The sequence below is a fragment of the Heliconius melpomene genome, chromosome 19 (genome assembly GCF_056956725.1).
Source record: "Heliconius melpomene rosina isolate 202511_hmr_F chromosome 19, ASM5695672v1, whole genome shotgun sequence".
Classification (NCBI taxonomy): domain Eukaryota; kingdom Metazoa; phylum Arthropoda; class Insecta; order Lepidoptera; family Nymphalidae; genus Heliconius; species Heliconius melpomene.
The window spans coordinates 11,422,107-11,441,723 of NC_140407.1; the positions used below are offsets into that span (position 1 = coordinate 11,422,107).

Consider the following 19,617-nt stretch of genomic DNA (forward strand, 5'->3'; position numbering starts at 1 on the left):
TATTGGTGTCGCCTAAGTTTATTAACGTTTCATATAAACTATTATCTATTGGGCGTTCTTCTTTCTTTTTATTATTAAACAATTTTAATAGTAAATTTTAGTTTGTAATAAAAAAACACTATCAAAATTATGAATATTTCAATAATAATACTATAAATATGAATGAAAGGTGGTCCTGAAACGTAATTAATTCGTCCCTAAGTTATCACAAGTGCGTATTTGAGTATCTCTTATATTGTAATTGTAACGTTAGTCACTAATTTTGATTGACCATTAAGATCTATATTATAAATAAATTGCTTTCTGCCCCCGACATTGCCCGCTTGACCTTTGACAATCAAATCAAATATTTTTCGTGGTAAAGTAAACAACAACTTACAATCTAAAAAAAATCGACGTTCAATATTTGAAGTACATACAATATATTTTTTAAAATATACATTTATACTTTTTCCTTACATCAATGTAAAATGTGAATTTTCCTTACAAATGTGTAATTTTCAAAAAAATGTTCTTGTTTCAAGATTCTAGGCTCAGCGATTTAGGCTGTCAGTTTATCTGTGTTTGTATGTTTTCTTTATATTAAAAATAACCTAATGTAATATATCGAAAAAAAAATATCCAAATCGATTCACCCAGCCAAAGTTATGAGGTAACAAACATAAATAAGGAAAAAGAAATACAGTTGAATTGATAACCTCCCTTTCTTACAGAAGTCGGTTAATAAATCAGTAAAACTGTTGCAAAACTATGTAAAACTAAGTTAAATTTCTTAATTTATATTGTTTTTTATTTTTGTCTATATCTTTATTATAGAATAAAATAATTCCTTCCTACTTCACAAAAAAATATTTTATTATATTTATAAATATTATTAGTAGGTACTTAGTTAAAAAATGTATAAAAATAAATAGGTACCTAGGTACTTTTCTTTTGTGAAATAACACTTTATACATGCTAAAAACCAATATAAACGTTTTTCATACAATTAGATATAAAATTTAATTATTAGTAATAAATTATTTATTTTAAAATGTAATATGTATTATTTCTGTTCCTTTTTATAATTATTAATTATATTATATAGATTAATATTTATATTACTATTAGGTATAGGGCAAAGTTGTTTTCCATCTAATCAAAGTACTTATATATATATTTTTTTTAAATAATATTTTTCACGGTATTGACCTTCACCTTATTAATAAGATGCTATGTAATAAATTAAAAGTTATTCTTTAACAATAAAAATAGATATTTTATTAATAAAATAGAAAAAAATCTTATAAAAATAAATAATTTAAGGCACAACATTCCATGGCACAAATGTTCCCGGTTCATGACGAGGAAGCTGAAATAGAAAAATATATAAATACAATAAAAAAAAATACTTAATAATTGTAACGTAGAGTGATTCTATGCTTTATACTGCTTTACCATGTATTTAGACACTGCTATCGCATTTGGGATTGGACATTTCCTAACTAAGCCAATGGGATACATAAGATATTTACCTTCTTAGTAATATGGTCTTCACAGGCCATGCGTATTCTTGCGGAAGTGGCGGGAGACTCCAGAGTGAAGTCAGGGGATGCTCCAGCGTCAACACGCGCAGCGAGGATTGCCTCTTTTATTGCGAAAAATATTGAACTCGCTAAAAACAACGGAGGTTCTCCTACAGCCTGTAAATGTAAACAAAGTTATTTTTTAGATCTAAATAAATACGGTAACATAAAGTTATAGTAGCAAGTTAGGTAGCAAGTTGTAGTAGTAGCTTAAGCGTATATAGGTTAAAGCACTATATAATAAAACAATATCGATGTTGAGAGCGATTTATAAATACGGACCGAACATTATCATATACATATATACCATTTGCCTTTTCGTTTATCACAAGATTAATGGAAAGAAACGAAAAACCGAACTCATAACGAAACATACCTACTTACTTATTACAAAATATATAAAGTTTCCACTTTTATAAAAAAATATATTTTACCTTTGACGAGTAAACTGCCCTCGGATTAGGAGCACCTTTTAGCAGGGAAACGTTAAACTCATGCGGAATATCACCAAAACCAGGTATTTTGTAAGCGCCAGGTCCACGCGAATACAATGTTCCCGTTGGCGAGTAAATGAGTTCCTCCATCGTGAATAAGCCATAACCTTGTATAAAAGCACCTTCAATCTGGCCAATATCTATGGCTGGATTTATACTCTCACCCAAGTCCATCACTATATCACTTCTGATAACGAGATGGTCACCACTGAGGCAGTCTATTTCTACTTCTGACACAGCTACTCCAAACGTAAAGTAATTGAAAGGTTTGCCTACATTATTCTTGAAATCGTATCCTATATCAGGTGTAGCGTGGAAGCCTGTAGCGGCTAGACTAACTCGGTCAACATAAGCAGCTGATACCCATTGTTCCCATGAGCCATTGGGATTCTTGTCTTTGTATGGTTGAAGACGCTTTATTAATTTTTGACAAGCGTCAAGAACTGCCATTCCATTCAAATCTGATCCAGCACTAGCAGCGGTGGCGGATGTGTTCGGGACTTTATCAGTAGCAGTTTCGCTGATGTGAATTTTGGAAATGTCAATTCCAAGAGCCCGTGACGCTATTTGAATCATTTTTGTATGCAAACCTTGCCCCATTTCTGTGCCACCGTGAGATAAAAGAACTGAGCCATCGGTATAAATGAGAATTAAGGCGCCCCCTTGGTTGAGCAGCTTCTCTGTGAAAGCAATTCCAAACTTTGTTGGAATTATCGAAATACCACGCTTGCGCCAACGATGCTGCCTAAAATGAAGTTGAAAAATTTAATTTTGCTCTAAATATTGTTATCTAAATAAAAAAAATTTTGAAAATAATATTTTTTTATACTTATTAAAGTTTTCAATATTTATCCTCCGTTGAACTAAATTACTTTTTTCTACGCACTCATCCCAACATCTTTGTAAAGTACAGTGTGTTAACACTTGGTTATAGTGAGTGGTAGAGTTCTCTTGGTATAAGTTAATATGTCTTATTTCATCAGGCGATTTCTTTAAAGCTCTAGCTATATCCCATATTAAATTCTCAGCGCCAAACATGCCTTGTGGGCCGCCGAAACCACGAAATGCTGTATTTGATGGCAAATTTGTTTTACAGATGTGGCCAGTCACTTCGCAATTGGGTATATAATAAGCATTTTCAAAATGAAACATAGCTCGTTCTACAACCTAAAAAGTTAAAAGGTGTAAGATTATATTAGGATTTAACCACATATTATTCAACTAAATTACTAAACAAAGCAATACATACGGGTCCAGATAAATCGATAGAATATCCTCCATTATTATAGATATTTACTATGGCTGCCATTATTTTCCCTTCGTTAGTAACTGCTACTTCATATTTGATTAGGAAAGGATGTCTCGTTCCAGTCATTTGCATATCTTCATCTCGATCTAACATGCAACGTATTGGTTTTTGAAGTTTATGAGCAGCGAGCGCCACCGGCAAGGAAATTAATATCCCTCGTGATTCTTTTCCACCAAAACCACCTCCCATACGTTTTACTCGTGCTACTATTCTATTCATAGGTACATGTAGAACATGGCTAGCTAATTTCTAAAATTAAAAATGTTCATATAACGTAAAATAAATTACTAAAAAGGAATAATAAATATTTATAAAAAAACGCGCACATGCAATTATCATCTAGATATATACTTGTCGTTATTTTAAATGATTTTATATCAAGCTATAATATAAAAAACATTTTTGGCTTACCGCTACTTCCGAAGGATGTTGACTAGAACAAAATATTTCCAATTCGTCATCTTCTTTCTTTGGGATCGCGTACGCCGCATGAGTTTCTAAGTAAAAATGTTCCTGACCTCCCATTCGACATTCTCCCTTAATAACTAAATTATTTGGATTTTCAAATTCAGATTTAACATTGCCTTTTCGTATAGTCTTAGGAAATTGTTTGTAAAAAGAATTATGTTTAATGGCATCTTCTATCGTAACTATAATTGGTTGTAATTCTTCATATTCCACTTTGACCTTTCTGGCTGCAGCTTGCGCTGTTTGTTGATCTTCCGCTATTACCACACCTATAGTCTGCCCTTGGCTTATTACTTTTTCGCTTGCAAAAAGTTCTTCATCGTGGAATATAGGACCAATAGTATTTTGATCTGGTGTCAAATCTTTCGCTGAAAAAAATGCCACTACTCCTGGCTGTTTCAGTGCTTCATCAGGATTGACAGAAATAATTTTAGCGTGTGCTTTTGAGCTTAGAACGAATGCTAAATACAATTCTCCTTCTACCATAGGGATGTCATCACAGTAAATTGCTTCACCTGTTACCTGTTTTAAAGCTGAGACATGTGGAATCACTTTACCGACTGCATCCGTTTTAACCTGCTTGTCTTTCACTAATTCGAAATATTGAGAGCTTGTTGGCATGCCACCATGGAACTGTTCTGCACCACTACTATAATAAGGCTCAATTAATTCTACATTTATTTTATCCTGAGACATTTCTTTTGCTATAGCTAAATAAGCTTTTAAGAACAGACTCATAGTCAACGTTCTTCTATATAATACGTTACCTCCAGGTACCGATGGACCCAACGGTAATTCATCTAACATATACGTATAAGCTTTCTCTAACATTTCTTCAGACCAGGACATGCCTTTTAGCGCTTCATTAGTTTTAGTGGCTATTTTAGTAAATGGTGCCATACCACCAAAAGCCAAGCCTAGATTTTTTATTATATTTGAATTATTCTCAAATTCAACATTAATAGCAGCCGTAACTATGGAGATATCATCTTCTCGGCGCTTAGCTTGTTTGTATGCCTTTATATATTGATATGGACTCGAATATGGGATTTCTATTGATAGTAAAATTTCATAAGGTTTCACAACATTTTTCCTGTACCCCGTAAAGAAAGTCTCATCCATTAAAACAGATCTAGGGCCATCTTTTTTACTCAAAAGATTAAGTTTCACTTTCAATGACATTAAAATTGGATTTAAATCTGATATTGGACTTCCGGTCATTATATTACCACCAATCGCTGCCACATTCCTTATCTGTTTGCCCGCAAACCAATTTAACATGTTTATTATAGCTTTTAGCGCCCTTGTTTTATATTTAGGTAAAATTTCTATATATTTTCTAAAAACATTCTCCATTTCCATCAAAGTAACAGAGGCACCGACTAACAGTCCCATTTCTGTTTCTGTTACTGTATTCATTTGCTGCACGCAGTTAGGCATAATTATAACAGGATAAACACAGTGCTTAAACTTTACTTCCACTCCGACTTCTGTGTTCCCCACTACTATTTTAGCATCAGGAAATTGTTGTTTTAAATTCAATATCTCTTTCATTGTTGTAGGTCTGTACCAAACTGATTTGCTTCCACGGTATATGAGATATTGATCATCATAAACAGGTGATAGCTTTAATTCAGGTGGAAATATAGGTTCCTGGCTCGGATCATACGGCAAAAACGAGGATTTGTCAAAAATATATTCAGTTTCACTGTTGTCAGTCTTGTTTTTGCAACAATCCTTCCCCATTGCACATACCCCATTGTTACTTGTATTGGAAAAACTTGATACCCTATTTGTTTCCCAATCTTCGAGGAATGTTTTATATCCCTCTATAATAGCCCTATAACCTGTACATCTACATAAATTCCCTTGAAATGCTACTTCCATGTCGGAGTATTTGATTTTTTCACAACTTCGTAACAAACTGTACATTGACATCACTATGCCAGGAGTACAGAATCCACATTGAGAACCATGAGCTTTTGCAAGCCTTTCTTGTACTGGATGGAGTTTTGTTTTAACGGAACCGATACCTTCTACAGTCGTGACAGCTAAGCCGTGCATAGCACATAATGGCGCGAGGCACGCATTTACTGCCAGATGACTGAATAACCATAGGAAAATATCGTCAACGTAAGTTTCTAGTAAAATTAGTAATATTTTTATCGATTGAATGCATAATCTATGATCAAATGTTATTTAAAAAGGATACATTATTTTTTTCTCCTTTCGATTATATTTTGAGACCATAACTGTACAAGCCCCACAGCCTCCTTCGGCGCATCCTAGTTTTGTCCCGGTAAGGCGTAATTTTTTTCTTAGATACCATAGAAGAGTCCATTCTGGATCGGGATGTGGTTCTATAACCTGAAATAAACTATGATATATTAAGAGAGAATACATTTTATTCCGTGATAGTTGCAGACTGGAGTTATTGAATAGTCATCTTCCAGGTTCTATACGGTTATGAGAGACGCATTTGAAAAATACCGGTGGTGGCAAATCATTTGTTCCAGATGGCGCTGTTTTCGGTTATTTCGACTGTAAAATTGTTGTCTCGTTACCAGAGCGTCGAAATGAAAAAATTAAATATTTCACTCATCCGAGAGGGAATTGAACGTAAAACCGTCACTTTTACTCACGCATGCTAGTCCCTTCGTGCCACGACGGCCTCATTAGTATTTATTACAGATAAGTAAGTGTAATTAAATAAAAAATACAATTTTGTATAATTATGTTTACGTAATAACAAATAGGTACACCAATATAATTAAAATTATTGTCATTAAATTGTTTCTCTTCGTATTATTGCATAAGTATTTACTACTCACAGGCCATTCTATAATATTACTTTCATCTATTTTTAATTTAATTTAACAAGACGCTAAAGCGAGGTTAGAAAGGAAAAAGTTAAAACAATAACTAATTTAAAAGAAATTTTATATTAGCTATTGTTTAAACTGTTTGCTTTAACAATAAATCATTTTAAACTGTATTTACTTGAAGTTTGTACCGGGTTGGTTACGTCATGTTATTTTTCATTTCATATTAAAAATAGAGTTTTACTTACGCTACTATCCTTACAAAACATTCTTAATCGTGAAGTCAATAAGTAGATGATAATTACTAAAAAATATTTTTATTTTTTTACATGGCAAAGGAGCGTGCGTGTCACCTGATGGTAAGTGATCACCACCGCCCACGATTCCGTATAACACCAGAAGACCTACAGGAGCCGGCCTTTAACCTTAAATGGAGAAGTTAACTCACTTTTTGAATGAACCCAGGTCGTATACATCTGGAAACACTGCCACAAATAGGCCATTCCACAGTTGCGTAGAAAAAAATCCCTACAAGATTTTGTAGGGATTTTTTTATACCAATATGTATATCTACTTAAGTATTACGAAAACCAATACATTAGAAATTATATTGTGAACGATTCACATATATTAAAGCTAGTTCCAAAATAAACTAAGAACATGCAATAATACATTAAACACAGTAAATATAAAAAATGATTATCTAGAAATGTACTAAGTACGAAACCACTACAAATGTTTTAAATAACATGATAATATTTATCAAAGGGTCAGTTACGAAGATACTTAGTTATTTACAATCACAATAATATACGTTTCATACTTTTGAGTACGCTATCATAAAATAATATTTAATATTATGTTATTGTTATATCGATAAATATATTATTTAATCACTTATGTATGCATAAATAGAAAACAATAATTTTCACATGTCATGTATGAAGAATAAACTTTAAATAGAAACAATAAGAGAAATGCCGATGGACACATTCTTAGAGTAGTGTTTCATTATAAAACTAGGTTAAAATTAACTTACTCATTAGCCAACTAAAACTAGATCGTTATATAATATTATTAATGTATGTAAGTTTGTATACGCTAATTTATACAAACATTATCTGTATAGGTAAACTGTATATTACCATAAATGCAAAGCTTAGCATACACCTCGCGGACTTTACGTCATTATTGAACCAAATAACCGATATGTAATTTTTAAAAATATTCGGTTATAATTTAGAAAATTGCCTACTAACGAAAATGGAATTCACTTTTTAATTGCATTGTTAATAATAAATTTAAAAAACCAAACAGAGACGAATTCCCGGAGTTGCATACATTTCATACTAGTAAGCATTTATTTTCAATTTTTGATGACGAAACAAACGAATCGTTTTACAACTACTTACATACCTACTTAGCATCGACAAAATCTGATAATATTGCTTAATTTTAACTTATTTCTCTTTTATTATATTTTACAATTTGAAAAATAACAATATTCTTACAAAATGAATCCTCTAGAAATAGGTATAAAAATAAAATAAAAAAATTAGTACCATTACTACAGATAGTATTGTAAAAAGGGCTCTATTTACATATGTTGCTATAAATGAGGCCAATCGTATTAACAATGTAGTACAAGTGTACCAGATACCATAGTCCTGTGCCAGCACCCTTGACCTTGTCGGTTTAGAAAGAAATACGTATATCTAATTGCAATGGTAAAATAATACATATTTACCATTTTAATTTAATACTAAACCTACACTACTTTACAGCAGTAATGTTAATACCAAAATATGATAGATGCAAAAATATTTTTCTACCCTCTTATAGTGCGTTTGACAAGTCGTGACCGCGTTTCTGAATTTTTGTGCATTATGGATTTGTTAATTAAGAAAAAATCTTTATAAGTTCTTGTTGATATGTTAATTATAATTATCTTGTTTCATTCTTACTCTATTAACAATTAATTACATTAAAATGACAAAAAAATGATAATAATAAGCACCATATACTTATGGTAGGTTACACAAGATTTCAAAATCAATAGTTGCACTTAGAATGTTATTAGATATGTCTATAACTATTATATCTTATAGTTTTATTTATTAATTGTAAAACAGTAAAAATATGAAACGTAAACATAATAAGCAATTATGACGTCAATTGACGAAGAAAGTAAAATGAAGAAACCAAGTCATTTAACAAATCTTCCTCAAACGAGTGACAATTATTGTCTCAGTAAACAATTTTATTATACAAAAAGTAATTTGTTTTTATCTTAACGATAGATAGGCAGGTACACTCACCTTTTTACCGTTCACATAAAAAACCAACTCTGTAGACACATCGGTTTCTTCATCGGCATTCAACAGTCCCATATTTAAATTGTTTTATTGTGAAATTATTAAATAACTAGTTTTCTAAGAAATATTCCTGAACCTTGTACGATCCACGCGGTAGTTCGTACTAAACTGAGGAGTGAGGAGTCTATACAAATAGAAGGATGAAGTGAGAGATAATTTGATTGTGCTACGTTTGCTACTATCAAATTTATTGCCATACTTGTATCTACCGATTTATACAATATCTATCTATCTTTGCTTATTACGCACTTCAAGGCATGTGGTCGGTTGATAACTGTGTCACTGACATTACTGACATATGACATTATAAACTGGTCAACATACAAGTCGATGTATTTATGGATTAACTTCGCGCTCCGATTTTTGCCGTCGTTATTGTTGTAATGAATAGATATTTTTTACTATTCTGCTATTATTAGCAGAATAGTAAAAAATATACTGTTACTGTTATAGTCTGAATTTTTAGATTATTAATTTTAATATTATTACCGCTTCGTGCATTATATGAACTCCAAGATATAAGCAAACTTAATACGTTTTTCTTGGATTAAAAGTGAAGAGAAGAAAGAATAAATATTGTGTATAATATAAAGTTTAATAGTAATCTTAGATATTTTACATTAAAGGTAACAACAGCACTTTACTAATGTGTTAACTGTGAAACAAGTTATACAAGTTGACCTTTCATAAGCAATTTATTGTATAATATATATACATTTGTATAATATATTTACATTTGATAAATCTACGAATTTTTACATTTCCTGCGTAACAAAAAATCTCATTAGTAAATTTCTCTTATATCCATATAATTTTTAGTGACATTATTCTCTTCAATCCAAGACAATCCAAAATGTACTGCGAATGAAATAAATCAAAGAATTAAATACCTATGTCAAAAATATTGATTTTCTTGTAAATATTTTATTTATAAAGCACTAGACTCTCGTCGTCCTTCTAATTCGTAAAGAATATTTTATAATAATAAATTAATAATAATTCGTATAGAATTATTTATTGTTTAAAATATGATCATATTTTTTATTTCTGTTGTTAATTTCTATAGTGTACAAAAAATGTTAGTAATAACATAAGCACTAAACATACGTCGGTACCTATATATATTTTATAATTTAATGAAAAATATTTTTAAATTAAACTGACATTACTTACGTATTAAATTAAACTACGTGTCGGAGATAACTTGAGAATTATGCAGCAGCAGCCTGCGGGCTTCTCAAGTTTAACAAAATCTCAGGAACAAAAGGTTCCCACGAGTCGATAACTTGATGTAATATAACCTTCATTGTTAAATATCTGTGTATCTAATAGAAAAATATTTTTTAATTCGAATCAGTAGTTTCCGAGATTAGCAAGGCCAACCAAACAAACTCGTGTGCTATATAAGACTAGTATGTAGATGGGATTATAGGATTATGTAACTCATAATTCATATTGAATTCACTAGAAAACAGGCTAGACAACTTCTAACTTCTAAGTTTATTTTAGTTAAAGTAAAACCAAATATAAAATTTGAAATAAAATTTTTATATAAGTACATAAATCCGCGAGGAGTAAGCTGAGCTTTATATTTGTGTGAGTGTATATAAATTGTATAGGTGACAAAGGAAGAAAACGTGCCCCATCTTTAAGCTGATTTTTACTCCTCTTTGGCTACCGATTTGAGGCATCCTTATATTGATATTGACAAAAAAAAGATATGAACAAGACGAGAAGAAAACTTCAGTGTAGAAGAATTAATATACTTTTTATATTTTTTTTTTTCATGGTGACTAATATAGCTGTATATTATTTTCTTGGCTTTATTTCGGTGATCACTCGTGCAACACTCAGCTCAAGCCTCACAGACTGCCTATAATTATAAAACAGGACCGCATGTTAACGTTTGTTTTATGGTATCACATTCCATGGTGTTCCCTCTTTAATTGTAGGTTTAACCTGAAAATGACAATATTATATAGTACAAATAACACTTTTATTAATTATTTCTTATTTATTTTTATTATTTCACTTCAATTCAAAATATTTTTGCCTTGCTTGGTTTTAAAATATTTTTAATAACTCTGATTGTTTAGCAAACAATGTGTGTTTGGACAAAACCAATCAACACAGTGATATTTTATTACGCCCTCTCTATTTAACACTCATACGAATACAGAATATGAGTTACTAGCGGCCCGCCCGCGGCTTCGCCTGCGTGAACTACGTTATTATTAATTTCTGTCTCCATGAGTACCTACGTCCTATAAGTGACGTCCATGGAAAATTGAGAGACCTAGCTTTTGTAGTAATGAAGTTTCATACAAACTTTAAACCCCAAAAACAATCCCTTAGAAGTCGAATATTGCAAATTCCCGTCTTAGCGAGCACCCACGTCCTATAAATAACTCCTATGCAAAATTTGAGATTCCTAGCACATTACCTGATCTGTAATGTGGTCTTCACATGCCATTCTAATTTTGGCACATGTTGCTGGAGCTTCCAAGACAAATTCGGGACTAAATCCAGCGTCAATTCTAGCTGATTTGATAGCTTCTTTAATAGCAAAAAAGACAGATGCGGCCAAAAATAACGGTGGTTCCCCCACAGCCTATTAATGAAATAAATATAATATTTAGTTTCAATCTCAATAGTACTTTATCTCATACCAATTAGACGAATAATTTTTCTAAGCATTATGTACTATGTGATAGCAATTTAATAATTATTATTAAAATAATTAATTACCAAGTCATTATAGATACGGGAAATATCTACCTATTACACAAGACAAATTATTTGAAAATAAATAAAATATAAAACACAACAATAATTAACCTTTGATGAATAAACTGCACGAGGGTTGGGAGCTCCTTTGAGTAAAGAAACGTTGAATGCTTTTGGAATGTCTGAGAATCCTGGTATTTTGTAAGCCCCAGGACCTTTAGTAAGGACTTCACCACTAGGAGCAAATATCATTTCTTCAATAGTGTAAAAGCCATAGCCTTGAATAAATGCTCCTTCTATTTGTCCAATATCTATGGCAGGATTTAAGCTTTCTCCAACATCCATGACGATGTCCGTTCTGAGAACTTGATGATCCCCAGTCAAGCAATCAATGATAACTTCAGAACATGCAACACCATAAGTAAAGTATTCAAACAAATCGCCACAGTTTTTATTAGGATCATATTGTATTTTTGGTGTTTTATAAAACCCTGTTGCCGAAAGACAAACTCTATCTAAATATGCTGCTAGGACCCAATCATCCCATGTGCCATTTGGGTTGTTGTTCTTATATGGCTCCAATCTTTTTTTTAAAACATCACACGCATTTATTACAGCCATACCATACAAATCAGAACTCATACTTGCAGCTGTCGGCTGGCTATTTGGAACTTTATCTGTAGACATTTCACTTATATAGATTTTAGAAACAGATACATCTAAAGCTCGAGATGCAACTTGAATCATCTTTGTAAAAAGCCCCTGACCCATTTCAATTCCACCAATAGATAAAAGTACCGAGCCGTCATTATATACTAAAAGTAACGCGCCCGCTTGCATCAATAAATCTGTTTGGAAAGATATTCCGTACTTAGTTGGAACAATTGATAATCCTTTCTTCTTCCATCTATTGCACCTGAAATGTCATGAAAAAGATATTTTATAGGGATAAAAGATCAAACTTAGTTATAAGTAACTGCGTTTTGTAAATCCATTTTTATATCTATTTTATACGTTTCATTGTACGATCAAGATGAGTTAAATAACAGGGTAATATTAAATATTACTATACTATAACTTTAGTTATATACTAAATCAAAGCTAGAAAAAGTGACATCGACAAACATTTCACTACGTACATATGTACAAGTACATATATAGGAGATATAAGATATAAGATATAATAATATATAAGATAAATAAGGCCTAACTTACCTATTGTACTCCTCAACCATTTGCTTTCTTTGCCAGTAATCAGAACTCGTAATACATTCATTCCAACACTTAGACAGTGTGCAATATGTGAGCGGTTGATTAAAATGAGTTAAATCTCCTTCATGGTAAATATTAATATCGGCGATTTCTTCATATTTCTTACTTAATGTATCTGCTATATCTCTTATCATAGCTTCGGCTGCGGACATTGCTTGAGGTGCACCAAAACCTCTGAATGCTGTGTTTGATGGTAAATTAGTTTTACATAGATAACCACTGATTCGTACATTTGGTATAAAGTAGCAATTATCAACATGCATAACTACCCTTTCGATCATCTGAAAAAGAAAATATATTATATAGCTAACATAATAATATGAAACTAACACATAAGTATATAGCAAGATAACTTACAGAACATGAAATATCCATGTAATTTCCAGCATTAGCATAAATGTCAAATATTGCACCTTTAATTTTGCCATCGTTGTTAAATGCAACCTTGTATTTTATTAAACATGGATGTCTATATCCAGTAATTTGCATATCCTCGTCTCGATCTAAAACAGCGCGGACAGGTTTCTTCAATTTGTACGCTGCTACAGCCACAGGGAGGGCCAGCACAGCTGCCCTCGTTTCTTTTCCACCAAAACCACCACCAATTCTTTTAACTTTTGTAACAACTTTATGATTGGGTACGCCCAGTGCTTCTGCTGCTATGTGCTGAAAAAATATAAAATGTGTTGCTATAATTAATTGAAAATAAGTTAGCACACGAAAGGGAGTAACTGTAGGCAGGTGCTCTTCTCTGTTAAAATATAAGGTCACGTGATCTGCTGCATATAGTAAAACTATTTGCAACCAACTACTTACTAGAAACTACGAAAAGCTCTTCTGAGCGGGCATGCTTTAAAAATCCAAACTGTTTAGTTTTTTGCTGGAACCAGAAGTCTCTCACGTCAAACTTACAGTGAGATAGCGTTATCTTTAACAATATTTATGATATACTGTAGGTTTTTACGAGTTTAGACTTATTTTACGTAATTAGTACGAATACTTCTTTAAATTTTGTGATTACCTAATAGATTTATTTATTACCATTTGTCATTTTTTTCTAAGCATCATCAAGATCAAGGGGTAATAAGTGACCCAGTGAAACAGCTCCTGCTTTTTATAATACAAAACAATCATAATTCAATGATAACAATAACAATTCAATTCAATTCATAAAAATATGCCATTTTTCATCGATATTTCCTAACGCTAGCCTACGCTAGCGCGTAAAGTTATCGTCCGTAAACTGAATATAACAACAAATATAAACAACCAGTTTTTTTTGTGATTTTGCGAGTACGCTCACTTTATGAATTTCCACTTTACTAGTCAGTAACAATAATAAAACTATAATGAAACAAATAAATGTAAGTCCAAGAAAATACGATAAAACAATAATATTTGAGGTTTTTTATTCTGTTACTGCGCGCAGCTGGAGGGACTTGACGTAACATATTTTCTATTTTTTAAAAATAAGGATCATTAAATAGTAAAATAGTTTAAATTATAGCTAGTAATATGAAAAGGATAAAGGTGAAAAAAGTTACAAATAGTAGTATTACACTCTAGCACAAAGCGAACATAACGGAAACCAGGGGGCCTACTTATATCACATACATACAGAGACCGTCGGGGCGCAGTGGCACAAGCGTGTGACTGTAACAAGACGGTTGTGGATTCAATTGCCATTCGAGGGAATGAATTATTATTTATTGATATTTTCATTTCTTCTCTCGCTCTGGTACCAAGGCAATGGCACAGCGTTGAATTCCAATTCATCTTTAAGAGTCTTAAAATTTAGTTAGGGAAGCTGTAAACAAAAGAAAAAAATATATACTTACACTTATTTCTGCGGGATTTTGAGTAGTGCATATGATTTCTAATTCGTCCTCTCTTCTCATGGCATATGCTGATATAGTTTCCAAATAAAAATGTTCTTGTGCTCCGGTTCTAATATAACCTTCTTTAACATGATCAGAGCTCAATAAAGCCTCTTCCACATTTCCTTTTTGTAATGTTCTTGGCGAATTTCTATAATACTTTCCATGTTCGATAGCATCCTCAATAGTTATTATAACAGGGTACAACTTCTCATATGTAATAGTAACTAAGTGTTTCGCTTTTCTCGCAGCGATTTCAGATTTGGCTACGATGGCTCCGACAACACAAGAACGACTTGTGACTATTTTATCAGCAAATATTTGTTCATCTTTAATTATAGAACCCATTTTATTTTGTTCCACTGATAAATCAGATGCTGACAAAAAAGCTACCACATCAGCCTCTAGTAAGGCTTTACTTGGGTCAATAGAAATAATTTTAGCATGAGATTCTGAACTAAGTACCAAACATAGATATAATTCGCCATCTGAACTCAGGACATCGTCACAATAGATAGCTTCGCCACACGCCTGCTTCAAAGCAGACACATGAGCTATGGGCTTGCCAACAGTGTCATAAGTTATTTTATTATTATTATTTATTTCAAAGTATTGACTACTTTGAGGTTGCATACGTGGTATGTCATAAGAAGCAGACAATTCCTCGTTCTTACTTATTTGACTGTTATAATTTAATTCGTTACAAACATAAATATAGAATTTAAAAAATAGGCTAAGGCATAGGGATTTGCGATATTCCACCATTCCACCAGGTGCTGAGCGATTCAAAAGTAATTCTTGGTTTAAATTTTGAAAAACATTTTGTAAAATTTCTTCATTCCAAGAAAGATTTTTTAATTTCTCCGAAGTTTTAGCGGCACATATAGTTGTTGGACCCATCCCACCGAAAACTAATTTTGCTTCCGTTATTAATTGCGATTTTTTATCAATTATTACATTAAAGGCCGCTGTAACGATTGATATATCATCTTCTCTTCGTCTAGCTTGTTTGTAAGCTTTAAAATATTGTGTTTCTGTTGAAAATGGTATTTCAACTGCCACAACAACTTCATCATCATCTAAAGCCACTCTCTTATAATTAATAAAAAAATGTTGATCAATAACCACATCTCTGAGACCTTTCTTTGAACTAAGAATTTTAAGAGTAGCAGAGCACGCCAATAATATTGGATTTAAATCTGATATTGGGCTAGCATTCACTATATTGCCTACAAGAGACGCTACATTGCGAATTTGATTTCCAGCAAACCAATGCAACATATCAGTTATGGTATCAAATATTTTTGTACAGGTTTTAGTCTTCATGCTAATATTTTTTAAAAAATCATACAAATCTGTTAGTGTTACAGCCGCTCCTATTTCCACTCCTGATTTTGTGAATCGAATGTAATTCATCTCTTTTATATGACTTGGTGAAATTAGGATTGGATAATATTTTTTCTTATACTTGACTTCTACTCCTATCTCTGTATTACCCACTACAATTTTACTCAACGGGAATATTTTTTTTAATAAGAGCACTTCTTCAATTTTACTTGGCCTCATCCATATAACATTTTTGCCTTTATAGTATAAAAATTTCTGACTATATTTATTATTCAAAATCAACTCCGGTGGAAAAATGGGTTCCTGCGTTGCGCTGTATGGCCGAAATTTTGAAGTATTAAATAGTTCTTCATTATTCTTATTAATTTTACAGCAATCATTACCTAGCTGACAAGGCCTATTTACTTCACTGACATTATCGCGTTGCCAAGCTTCCAAAAAAGTTTTAAATCCTTCTACTATTGGTCTGTATCCAGTGCATCTACAGAGATTACCTTGCAAAGATGTCTCTATATCATTGTAGTCTATTTTGTTTTTGCTCCTCAAGAGAGCGTACATAGACATGACGATGCCTGGTGTACAAAAACCGCACTGAGATCCATGAGCTTTAGCTATTCTTTCTTGAGCCGGATGTAGTTTCTCTTGAGTATTACCTATACCTTCAATAGTAGTTATTGCTAAACCATGTACTGCACAGAGTGGAGTTAAGCATGCGGTGACAGCAAAATGTCTGACAAATTGTTTAGGTGTTTATATTTATTTAATATAAAGAAATAGTAAAACTTCGATAATGCTCACAAGATTTTCGTAGCCATATACAATAAATACATTCTGGTTTTTAAATATGAAGTTGTTTCGACAAATTTCACTTTTTAAGACATACTTTTTAGGGTTCTTCACCTAAAAATGAAGTAAACCAAAACGCATAGGATCACTTTGTTGTCAGTAAGTCTGTGTGTGTATCAATACTTATTTATCTCAAGATCGAGTGGAAGTATTAAACTAGTTTTTGCTGCATTTTGTATAGGGTAAAAGCTATAGGGTGTATCCTATCGACCCAATTTATGAACGTTAACAAGAAGTGACAAATTACAATACAAACAACGAAAAAAATGAAAAAAAATCTTTACAAACTTATATTTGTAGTTTCTTTCATACAAAATTAATACATACGCCCGCAAATTTATGTTTGTCAACTTTTCTAAGTCACGTACCAGTTCCGGTCACAATCATGAAATTGGTACTGAACCCTCGGTAGGCGAGACCGACTCGCACTTGACCGGATTTTTGTAGATACTTTTTTTTTAATATAAAATATATTACAGTAAATAATTATTACTTGATAATTTTATTTCGGTAATTAAAAGGATACTTGATATTTTTGTCATGTTCGAAATATTGAGACAACATTACTGTACAAGCGCCGCAGCCACCTTCCCCGCAGCCATACTTCGTTCCAGTTAAATGCAATTTCTTGCGCAAGTACCAAAGTAGTGTCCATTCAGGATCCGGGCAATGTTCTACCACCTACATAATAAACATTACTCATATCAGCTTCACGCTGTATCCCGTACACAGCAGGGTAGGCAGAGGGAACCCTAGTGTTAAGACACTCCGTTCCCCACGTTCTGCCGAATTCTGGAGGCATTGCGTGTTGATTGGCAGAACTCAACGCCGCGCTTTGCCTTGACACCAGAGCGAAGAAATGGAAATATAAATGTAAATAAATATTTCAATTCCTCAAGTGGGGATCGAACCCACAACCGTCGCGTTACAGTCACACCCTTGTGCACCACGACGGCTAAACATAATATTCCATCTACATAAGTTATTATAATTTAAACTAAATTTGACTTAGCTTCACGCTTTATCCCTTATCATACTAAAATATATCTTCCTGATGAAGTGAGACCAATGTCTGACTGAAAATGCTGAGGTTATTGAGGGTTGATGAATCAAACGTGCTGCCTAATCTTATCTAGCTTTATATTAATTTATTTTCCGTCGCTGCTAAAAAAAGCGCGGCATCGTATTTCCACCACTTCATCAACATCGTCTCATCATCAGCCTGTCGTCGTCCACTTCTGGACATGGGCCTTTCTAATGGCACGTCACTTCCACCACTCCAATACAACACAAAATATTTCGATGTAGAAGGAGTATCTTCACTGGGTTGTTTCAGATACTTCTCCTATATGGCTATTGAACTTGAAATATTAATAAATAGTTCTCAGAATATTTACCTTTACTTTTCAATAATAATTACAAGTAGGTATATCAAATTACATATTGTGTTTATAAATTGTGCCTAATGGTGCACGTTTACATTTAATTGCTTAATTAATATTATTACACATTTTCGAATTAAAATATTTTTAATTTATTTCAAGCATGTAAAATATTTGTATAATGATAATAGCTTGCCATGATGGTTGTGTATCTATTATTTTATGTTTTGCAACAGGTAAAAGAAAAAAAGCTTACCTTCTTTCCGTTGACAAAAAATACTAATTGAGTTTCCCTATCCTTAGGTATCATGTCCTCGATAGTGTCCATTTTATATTATAATCAACTAATTCTAAAAGGTTGAATAAATATAACAACTCAATAGCACCTACACACAACCACAAACGTCGGAAGTTGGCCGACGTCTAAATCTTGCTCAGAAACTATTAAATATATAGATAGGTATATCTAATATGTTGTCTCATAGAAACATCTAATGTTGTCTCATATATCTAAACACATTTGTTTCTGTACACTTCTTGTACAATAATTATTATGATAATTTAAGTTAAATAAAAAATGTGATAACAACAGTTAAGTAAAGAACGTACTATAATACGTGATACCCATGTACAAATCTGCAGATATCTGTTTTTTTAATAAAACTTATTTTTACGTTTGATACATAGTTGAACAATAGGTCACACCATGGTTCTTCTTCTTCCCTTGTTGAAATCTTGCCACAAAAATCTTTAATTAAATTTATCGTTTTTAGTTTGTGTAAATAAATTGTAGGTATATTTCTTTAACGAACCCAACATCATTTGAAAGAGAATGATGTAAAGAATCGGAATAAAATAACCTTTATCAGCTCTTAACCAACTGCAGCATATATGGTTGTCCTGCGAAATAAATGCTGCAAGCTAAGGTTGCCATCATTTAATTATTTTATTTGATTTGACTTCGAGCAAAGGAAATGAAATGCGCGTACTACGTACTACGTGTTATAATGAAATATTGTTAAAGTCAATCTTTATTCTAATTATCTAAGGTAAATGACTGTAACTTCGTGCTAGTACGTATTTTCGTTAGTTTTGCTTCTGGCAAAAATAATACGTAATTTAAGTATTATTTA

General features: G+C 32.2%; 2 protein-coding genes across 2 annotated transcripts; both read right to left on the reverse strand.

The window, feature by feature from the left end:
- Nucleotides 1-1,231: 1,231 nt before the first annotated feature.
- ry (xanthine dehydrogenase rosy) lies at nucleotides 1,232-9,317 on the reverse strand. Its single transcript, XM_085203762.1, has 8 exons — nucleotides 8,977-9,317; nucleotides 6,049-6,203; nucleotides 3,780-5,940; nucleotides 3,309-3,617; nucleotides 2,889-3,226; nucleotides 2,000-2,804; nucleotides 1,515-1,682; nucleotides 1,232-1,351 (listed from the first exon to the last, which is right to left on the reverse strand). The coding sequence occupies exons 1-8, from the start codon at nucleotides 9,046-9,048 to the stop codon at nucleotides 1,301-1,303; spliced, it is 4,059 nt and encodes a 1,352-aa protein (XP_085059888.1). The 5' UTR covers nucleotides 9,049-9,317; the 3' UTR covers nucleotides 1,232-1,300.
- Nucleotides 9,318-10,560: 1,243 nt separating this feature from the next.
- Nucleotides 10,561-18,914, reverse strand: LOC146528743 (xanthine dehydrogenase-like). The gene is made up of 8 exons (XM_085203764.1): nucleotides 18,741-18,914; nucleotides 17,629-17,783; nucleotides 14,871-16,986; nucleotides 13,390-13,698; nucleotides 12,976-13,313; nucleotides 11,872-12,676; nucleotides 11,477-11,644; nucleotides 10,561-10,992 (listed from the first exon to the last, which is right to left on the reverse strand). The coding sequence occupies exons 1-8, from the start codon at nucleotides 18,810-18,812 to the stop codon at nucleotides 10,945-10,947; spliced, it is 4,011 nt and encodes a 1,336-aa protein (XP_085059890.1). The 5' UTR covers nucleotides 18,813-18,914; the 3' UTR covers nucleotides 10,561-10,944.
- Between the last annotated feature and the right edge of the window lie 703 nt (nucleotides 18,915-19,617).

Excerpts from the sequence above, each read along its gene's own strand:
- LOC146528743 (XM_085203764.1), bottom strand. The coding sequence starts at position 18,812 with ATGGACACTATCGAGGACATGATACCTAAGGATAGGGAAACTCAATTA. Across the intron at positions 17,784-18,740 it reads TTTTTGTCAACGGAAAGAAG|GTGGTAGAACATTGCCCGGA; the intron begins GTAAGCTTTTTT and ends TTTATTATGTAG. Across the intron at positions 10,993-11,476 it reads AAGACCACATTACAGATCAG|GTTAAACCTACAATTAAAGA; the intron begins GTAATGTGCTAG and ends TGTCATTTTCAG.
- ry (XM_085203762.1), bottom strand. The coding sequence starts at position 9,048 with ATGGGACTGTTGAATGCCGATGAAGAAACCGATGTGTCTACAGAGTTG. Across the intron at positions 3,227-3,308 it reads CTATCGATTTATCTGGACCC|GTTGTAGAACGAGCTATGTT; the intron begins GTATGTATTGCT and ends TTAACTTTTTAG. Across the intron at positions 1,352-1,514 it reads AAGACCATATTACTAAGAAG|CTTCCTCGTCATGAACCGGG; the intron begins GTAAATATCTTA and ends TTTCTATTTCAG.